Source organism: Strigops habroptila, chromosome W (assembly GCF_004027225.2).
Source record: "Strigops habroptila isolate Jane chromosome W, bStrHab1.2.pri, whole genome shotgun sequence".
Classification (NCBI taxonomy): domain Eukaryota; kingdom Metazoa; phylum Chordata; class Aves; order Psittaciformes; family Psittacidae; genus Strigops; species Strigops habroptila.
In genome coordinates this window covers 22851597-22860678 of record NC_044301.2, presented here as the reverse complement: position 1 = coordinate 22860678, position 9082 = coordinate 22851597, and the positions used below count along the sequence as shown (strand labels likewise).

Genomic DNA, 9082 nt, shown 5'->3' with positions numbered 1-9082 from the left:
AGAGCTAAGGTATTTGGCAATCAGTAACACTTGCACTGCTGGCACATCACAAGCACCCTGTACAGTAGGAGCACTTCATAGGGTGCCAGCCCATGATTCACCACTGCAGCAGGAAATGCCTGGCTGCCCTGGCCTTAAACACTCAGGCACCAGCACCCAGGCTGGCTGGCTCTGTGGAGAGGGGCCAGGCTGCCACAGCAAGCTTCTGGCACCAGTGGGCAGGAGCAGCCAGCCCCTGCCTGTGCCAGGCTTGCAGGGCTATGCTGCCCTTGGGGACTGAGGCATGCTCACCCTGCCCCTCTGGTGTGGGGCAGGCACTGGACAGCAGCTGCAGGGCAGAGGTGGGCCTGGGGCACTGCAGCACCACAGGGCAAGCGAGGGTGACACACACACATACACACCCCCCAGACCTGGCACAACAGGAGCACAGTGCAGGGACTGGCATGTCAGAATATTTATTAATAAAAAAAGTCACAATAACTTAGTCTCTTTGTTTGTCACACAAAGGGCTCAGTATAAAGAGCTCTGGCCTTCTAAGGTAACATGGGTGAGAGGTGGGTGTTTTTTTTCTTGTCCTCCCCAGGGGAAGTGCAGCCAGCACAAGAGCTACTGGCCACACAGGGCCTAGGCCATGGGGCCTGGCATAGGAGCAGCCATGTGCCCCTGCCTGCAGCTGGTTCACAGGCACCACAGACCAGCACAGGGGCAAATGCAGAGTATGTGGAGACCACAGGCACTAGGTGTCAGAGGGTGTGCAAGCTGCAGTGAGGAGAGAGAAGTGGCTGCTTCTTCCCAGAGTGCTATGGGGTCCGCAGAGCACAAAGTAAAGCAGCAGGGCAGTGGCCGTTGTAGGTAAGGGCATGCGGGGCTGGCTGGAAGCAGCCCTGCCTCCCTGGCTGCTGCCTCGCACAACGTCTAGCCTGGCAGAGGCAGGAGGTGAGCTGGGGCTATTTGTCACACTCCAAATCCTGGGCCCCCTCAGCACGCTGGTAGTGCATCTCACAGAACTCCTGAATGTGACTGCAGGCCTCCAAGATCATCTCCTCAGGCACAGTGATCACTACACAGAAGAAGTTTGGGTACTCAAAGCACTGAAATGAGAAAGGATGAAGCTGGCAGATTACCTGGGATAGTGCTGTAGTTTTAGAGCCCTGACTTGAGGCCACATGCTGTGGCAGCAAGGGAAAATGGTCAGTGGTGGACAGCAGGGCTGGGCTCTTGCTCCCTTAGGCTGTTGTGGGGTTTTTTTGTTTTTTGTGGTTTTTTTGTTCCAAGCATATCTATCTATCTCCCATTTCCATCTGTGTAGACATGATGCTGCAAGGGTGACAGGCCATACAGAGTCCTTTAGACTATGCAGGACCCAGGGAATGGGCTGGAAAGTATCCAAGGGTCCATCCATATTCAGTGCTGGAAGCAGAGCTGGAAGGAGGTGGGCCCTGGGCACAGATGTTCTCAGCTTGCAGTCCATCCCTGTGCCTACAGGGGTGGGGGACTGGAAACGGCAAAGAAAGGAACATAGGTAGGAGCAGTCCCAGGCCTCTTAGGAGCAGCAAGAAGGTGTGGGGGTACATAGGGTTCAGGAATACAGCTCTGCCAACTTGAGAAATACAGAGTAAGCCTGGAGCTGGGAAGATCCTGGCAGCCTGAGGGCTGTTTGTTGTTAGTGAGCCAGAGACTGCCGGTCCCCATGCCCATCCCTACACTCAGCACTTGGAGCTCACAGCCAGCACATACACACCATTACAGACTATGGACACTGCACACACAACTCCCAATCTGGCCCCAGAGCTCAGGGCTGCAAACCCCTATTGCTTCCCTGCCCATGCTTTAGGCTCACCGTGGCTGGCAAGCAGAACACAGACTGCTCTGAGATGAGGCGCTCTGTGAACTCCACATCATTTTCAAATTCAGGGAAATGCTCCATCTCAATCTCAACCTGCAGCAGAGGGACGTAACATGACAACCAGGGGCACCAAAACTATTATCTGCAGTGTCCCTGCTTACCCACATGACCCAGCAACTTCCCAGTCAAGTGTAGCTGTCTGCCCTCAATTTTTGCTCATGATTTGGGATGACTGGAATATAAGGCAGAAAAAGAGGCAATGGCATAAGCAGAAGACAGACATGGTGGTAGGAAGAAGGCTACATCTTCAGCAGGACATATGATAATCTGACTTGTAGTGTAGGGGCTTCCCATTACCAGCTGGCTTCAAATCAGAGTAAAACAATATTGTCTTGCAAAGTACAAGTCATTGAGTTCTGTGCAGGAGCAAGTGGATGAAGTGTACTAGCCTCTGCTATGTGAGAAGTGAACAACATAGTCCGGCCTTCTAAAGTGACCAAGGGACACATCTACTGCACAGGGCAGTGTGAAAATGCATAGTAATGGAGACCTGGTGCCAAGCACCAATCTGAAACCATTGACAGTGGAAACAAGACCTAGTGTGAGTGCTGATGATCTGGAAATGGCATGTCAGCCTCCTTGCTTACCATGAGGTACATGGCTCCATCGGGCCAGACAGGCCGGAGGCCAGGGATAGCTGATAAGGCAGTGTAACAAAGGTCAGCATTGGACTGAAAAGCAGAAAAGAGAAATTTCAAAACAGGAGAAATTCCAGGAAGCAGCTCAGCTAATAGAAGCCAAGCTCTGGACCAGGACTATAAACAGGTTTGCCCACTGCAAATAAAGGGAACGCAAATGCAAACATCATGGGTGATCATGGCCTTGAGTACAGCAGGTATGACTGTACTGAGCTCAGCAAGTCAGTGCCAGACTCCCAATCCCCTGGGTCACCAGCTCCAGCTGCAGGGCTGGGATGCCCGAAACTTATCACAGCCAATATTCCTGCCCCAATTACCATGTTTCCTGCAGGAATTTTATTTATTTGGCTCCCCTAGTCACAGACAGAACTGCACCTTGAAGCAGAGTGGGGAGGGATGATGAGCTAAAAGGATATGACTCCCTCCAAACAATCCATGAACAAACTGTGCAGCCCAGTTACCTTGAGGATGCTGAGGGTGTTGTGGTAGAACTCAGGGGGTGTTCGATGCAAGATACGTTCCAGTGCTCCTTGGACAAGTGTACAGGGTCCTAGGATCCTTTGACTCAGTCTTACAAGGCCATCCCTGATCTGAAAAAAACATGGTGATATTTGCAGCTCAGACAGTGCTTCCCTGAAGGAAAGGATCAACTAGCTAATACAAATGAAGCCAGAGCTGTTCCAAATACCACTTTGCATTTCCCTTAGGTTTGGGCCCACAATCCCTACTTTCAAAGCCAGGTAGGGACAACCAACATTAGCTCTTCTGCTCACTCAGTTGGTCCTCTTCCTCTGTAGAAAGCCCTCTAGGTGGAAAGGTCACTGCCGTAGATGGTTGTTATTGTAACACAGCTGAATAAAGAAGCAGGTAAAGCACTGGCAGTACTAAAAGTAAGAACAAAGCACCTTGCAAGAGAAACCATATAAGAACACATAGAGACCACGCATGGACTCCACATGCTGGATGCAATACACATGCAATACTTTCGGTGCACACGAGCTATTTGAGAAGATAAGGAATTAGGACACAAAAAGGACAAGACATATGAAGAAGCAGCAGAGACAAGGAGTGTGTTACAGTGTAGATGCGACTAGAAGGCCATGTATGGGAGCAGATGGAGTAAGGAAGGGACATGAAAAGCTGAGGGGTGCAGAAAAGCATGTAAACAATTGGGTGACACCCATGTAAGAGCGAAAGAGCAGTACATGCCTGCACCAGTTAAAGCTCTGGTGATCCATGCACTGAAGACACTGCAGGTCTGGTGCAGTGATAGCGACACTGCAGTTCTCACCTCATTACCAAAGATGTCTCTCCTGTCATGAATTAAGATCCAACCCATGCGCCAGCCAGGGACGAGCCACCGCTTTGCCAAGCCACCACAGGACAAGACTGGCACATCGGTGCTGAGGGTTGCAATGGGTTTGAATTTGCAGTCAGTGAACACCTGTGATGGGAGGCTGCATTAGGGCTGTCCCTGCCTTTCACTGTGAGAGCTGTGGGGTGTGCATGAGGCACAGCAAGCAGGGAGGCAGGGAAGCAATGGGAAAGTGATGTTAAAAGCTCCCAGTTTCAAGGTATGAACATGGTTAAGTGCACTCACATGAAAGTGAGCCATCTGGGAAGAGGAAAGGAGCTGGACATGAGGGGTACCTCTCCCAGAGGATTGGGAGCTCCAGGTATGGACCCAGGCACCATAGAGGGGAGTGGAGCTGTTGCTCACCTCTGGAGACCTGGCTGCCAGCCACAGGGCACATGCATCAGAAAGGACAGGCAGCATGGGGGTGCGAAGGACTGCACCAGACACTCACCATGTCTCCATAGATCTCGTCAGCAAGGATGGGCACACACTGTCTTGATGCCACTGTGGGAGAGAGGGCATTCAGCCTGGCCACCCTGCATCCTCCATGGGAGCAGGCTTGCCCTTTGCTGCAGGGCCTACAGGGCTCTGAGGGAAGCTCTGTCCCAGGGCAGAGGGTCCCTATCTTTCCCATACAGACGGTTCATCCTGAGAGCCCAAGCACTGGAGATCCCTGTGGGGGCTGAGCCTAGTTCTACTCTCGCCTGTGGGAGCAGGCAGCATAGCCTTCCACTAACAGGCCAGGGCTCGGGAAATGTAGCACTCCCTATGAATACTCTCCCTCTGCAGAGCCAGAGTGGAGAAATGAGCAGCCCAAGCCACACAGAGCATTTAAGGAAGAGCAAGACACACACATTGCATGTTCTTGCCCAGATAAGGCAACACCTTCACACTGAACAAGCACTGCTTCCTGAGCTGGAGTCAGTCATGAGGAGAGAATCAAAGCCCTTTAGCCATGGTGCTGCAGTGACTGAGACATGGGCAACCATGCCCAGATACATGCAGGCAGGCTCACCTGCCAGGATCTTCTGGAGGTGTCTCTTGCTGAAAACAGAGCCACAGGGGTTTGAAGGGTTGTTCACAATGAGGCAAGCTGTCTTCTCATCCACCAGAGACTCCAAGTGCTTCAAATCAATTTCCCAGGCCTTCTCTGGCTAGTGAAGTGAAGAGAAAGGGAAGCAACAGCTAAAGAACTGGACTTGCCACACAAGGAGAGGTGGGACAGAGTGCCCAGGGTTGCTCACGGCATCTTCACTCACTTCCCAGGCAGGGCCAGGGTATTTCTGAGAGGCAGAAATGTCAGGGCTGCCCTTTCCAGGCCGGCCATCACTTACCAAGAGGTTGTAGAGTTTGACCTCAATCCCCATAGACAATGCCAAAGTCTTGTAGAGCGAGAAGCCAGGCCGTGGCACCAGGATGTTCTGGCCTGGATTGGCCAGCACTGCCAAGGCAAGCTCTATGGCCTGGCTGCAGCCACTCGTTAAGATGACATCCTGCAAAGAGCACATGGGGGTCAGTGGAAAGCACAGCCACTCCAAAGTGCCCCAGCCACATGGGAGAGACATAATGCCCAGGCTCTGCTGGGCAAGAACTTCTCAGTCAAAAGACAAGTCCAGAGGCTGTCTGAAAGCAGGAAACCTCCAACAGCCAGAGAGCTCGGCCTCCTCCTGGGAAGGGTAGAGGAGAAGGGCTCAGGGCAGGGATGGGAGCAACAGGAGGGTGCTGTGGGGCAAGGCCAAGGGCTAGGCTTCGGTCCCACAGCTGGGCAGAGGAGGGGGAGCACTGGGGCAGGGCCAGTACCTGGGCCTCCAGAGGTGCTTCCGGGCAGGTGTAATACACAGCCACCGCTTCCCGGCAGGACTGGTAGCCTGGGGAGAGAGGAGCCAAACATGGGAGGGAGGTTTTAACAGACCGTTTCCTTTTTCTTGCCAGTACAAGGCTCACAGCTGCCACCCAGCCAAGGAAACCCATTTGTTAGTGACACTGTCCCAAGGTGGCAGAGACTGTCCTGCTCCAGGCCAAGCCCCATGCAGCCCCATGGCTGGGCCAGGCAGGGACAGAGCCTGGGCAGGGGGGAAGGCTCTGGCCCCAGCACATCCCAGACACAGAACTGACAGGAGCAGGGTGGAGGGGAGCCACCCTGACCCAGCAGGAGGCCAAGGGCTATTACATGGCCTTCACTGTTTAGTGATGGCACAGTGGCAGCCCTCCATGTCACCACAGTGTCCTGTGAGGCAGGTGTGATCTCTGGTCTGTGCAAGCTCTTTGCACTAACTGCAAGCAGGGCTCATGTTGTCTGTGAAGTCAGGGAGGCCAAGGGGAGTCCCAGTCAAGGCACTTGGCTGCAACCCACATCAGGGAGACAAAGTCCTGAGCCCTTCTGGGTGCCTGAAACCCTACCTGCCCTAATGGCTGGGGGAGCAAACAGCTTCTGCAGGAGGCTCTGGGCCTCAAACAGATCATACATGGAAGGATACTCAGGTGTATCTGGGGGACACATGTGCTTGTGTGTGCATGGAACTATTGGTGAGAGCAGCTGCAGGGTGCTACTGGAAAGATGTCTGTGGACTCCAGGTACCTGCTGTGGGGTAGGAGCTGGCACATGCCTTCATTCTACTCTCACAGGAAGAGCTTTGTCAACTTACCAACAGATGGAGCATAACCATTGCAACTTCCTGAGTCTAAAACCTCCTTCATAGCCCATGTGACCTCATCATTTGTGGGAAGGTTTCCAAACACTGTCGGGTCTCCTTTTCAAAGATTGAAAAATAGTAAAGTTCTTGCTGATCTGCGACAGGCACAGAGCTGTGTGGTTGTCTGGCCTATTCCTAGCTGTTTGTTTGCACAAGCTTTCTGCTTCAGAGCCCTCCAATCTGCCAGCCACACAGTGGACCCTGCTGCCCGGAGGCCCAGAGCACTATGCTCACCTAAGGACAAGGAGATCATGGCTTTCTTTGGGTTGGGCTCCACCTTCATGCTGTCTACGATGGCTCGGACAGGATTGAAAGTCTTCTTTGACATTTCAGAAGCCCTGACAGCCCATCTTGGCTTCCAGCCCTTCACCTTCCCCAGTGGTATGCTGTTCCCATTGGTCTTGAGATGAACATCCAGCATAGCAGCATGATCTCTATGGCCATTCACTTGGATCAGGTATGAGTCCATCCTGAGAGCTGACAGTGTGAAGTGGATTCCCTAGGCTTAGTTAACACATGCCAAACAAGGGATCTGTCCATTTGGGGACACAGCCCATGACTCTCCATAAGAAAAACCTCTGAAAGCTGTAAACCCTACCTACTGCCTATGGACAACTCAGCAGCAGCAAGTAGGGCTATATTCAGGGACCAGGATGGAGTGAAACCCTGCACATAAGTGAGAGCACAATGCAGTGGGAAAGAGAGGCACCTCTCAGCACTAACTGCACCACTGCCTAGCATGGACTTGCTGTGCTGAGGAGGAGCAGGCCCCACTAGAGCCAACGGCCAAGTGTTAGCAGCATGTTGTAGTTACTGCTTGGCTGCAGACTCAATATTCCACTGACAGAAGGGCCAGGTCATCCCCCTCCTACCCCCCAGCTATCAGCTTGCACACTTCAAGTGGCAACCGTAAGGATCAGCCCACTATGTGTGTTTGCATCCAGAACAGAAATGCAGCACTGTTTAAATCAAATCTCAGACACCAGAAAGGTAGTTCTGGTCCAATGTTATCAGGATGCTCTGGGCAGTGGCAAGGTGTAGGTTACAGACACTTGCCTCTGTCAGCAGAGCAATAGCCCAGCCCCAAGACCCTGGATCAAAAGGCAGTGCTTAGAAAATGGAGCAAGACTAGTATGGCCAAGAGAGAAATAAGGGAGGTGGCACTGCCCCAGGCAAAGGGAGCCTGAGGCTGAGTAGCAAGCAAGGCACAGCAGAGGAACAGCTGCCTTCTAGGCCCCAAAATGCACACAAAAGTGACTTACATACATATTCCAGCACATATACCCAGAGCATGAGCCAGCCCCAGCCAGCAAAAGCCTTACTTACAAACTGCTGCTGGCTTAGAGTTTTCCACCTGCTAGGGACCACCGGTTAGGGATCAGGCACAGGGCAGACAGAGACCTCCTGAGCCACCAAGACCATTCTTGCTGATATTGGCATACTATCTCGTAATTCTGCCACAAACTGCTTATGCTTTCTGTACTGCCCTGTTTCTCTGCTCCACTGAAATGCAATTCAGTGAACAGTGGCCCTTTCCTGATGGTAGTTACTTAGCCCCATGCTTGCAGATATTCACAACATAGTTACCCCTCACTGCAGAGACTGAGCTAGAGGGGTTGTAGCATTGCCTGGTTCAGGTGTGATTTGCCTTCTGAGCAAATTTCTCACTGCTTCAGTGAAGTTTGTTCCTAGAGATGCCCCATGCTGCAGAGCCTCATTAGGCTGTTTATAGCAATTTAGGCTGATCTAGTAGGGTCACAAAGCAAGACTTCAGCTTCTCTGCTGCTAACACTTTCTGGGTCTCATTTCTATCAAAGAAAGGCAGCTGAAGAAACATTCATCAGGGCTGCATAAAAACTGAGCAGAGAAAAAAGCCATATATTTCAGTTCAACAGCAGGGCTGAGTCCTAAATGCCCAGTGCAGAATCTATCCCAGTAGAGCCTTCACACCACCCCGCAACATGGTTCTTGTGCAAAGGAGAGCTGCGGACACAGGCACAGTGGATGCCTTCAACATAGGCAGCCAGGGAAGATCTCCCCACTTCTCCCCCTGAAAGAAGCAAAGTACCAGAGCACAGAACATTACCTTCTGCAGCACAGAGAGGGAGCCACCAACAAGCTTAGGGGTCCAATCCCTGCTTTTCATCCAGGACAAATCCCCTTAAGAAGAAATTCCTGCAAATTCGTGCCCATGAAATAAGCCCCCAAACTGGGCGTTGGGACTGAATTGTTTAGCCATTGGCTCCCAAAGAGGGCTGCTCTCCCCACCCAAAACCACCCTCTCCTCCCCATGGCAGCTGTGTTCAAACACCTAGAATATGCCTGCGCATTAACTCTTTCTGGGGGCAGCCTACAGAGGGACACAGCTTGGCTTCCTGAAGGCCCTGGCTGCCCCCCTTCAGCACCACTTCCCTCAGAACTCAAAGGCTGTGGGGGGCAAATCTGCACAGGGCCCAGGTAGTCCAGCCCTAGCATCCTGTAATGCACC

General features: G+C 52.4%; 1 protein-coding gene across 1 annotated transcript; it reads right to left on the bottom strand.

Moving 5' to 3' along the window:
- Nucleotides 1-838: 838 nt before the first annotated feature.
- Nucleotides 839-8770, bottom strand: TAT (tyrosine aminotransferase). The gene is made up of 12 exons (XM_030510934.1): nt 8681-8770; nt 6829-7071; nt 6547-6651; nt 5702-5769; nt 5236-5394; nt 4917-5055; nt 4353-4405; nt 3836-3988; nt 3006-3134; nt 2494-2577; nt 1841-1939; nt 839-1091 (listed from the first exon to the last, which is right to left on the bottom strand). The coding sequence occupies exons 2-12, from the start codon at nt 7061-7063 to the stop codon at nt 948-950; spliced, it is 1368 nt and encodes a 455-aa protein (XP_030366794.1). The 5' UTR covers nt 7064-7071; nt 8681-8770; the 3' UTR covers nt 839-947.
- Between the last annotated feature and the right edge of the window lie 312 nt (nt 8771-9082).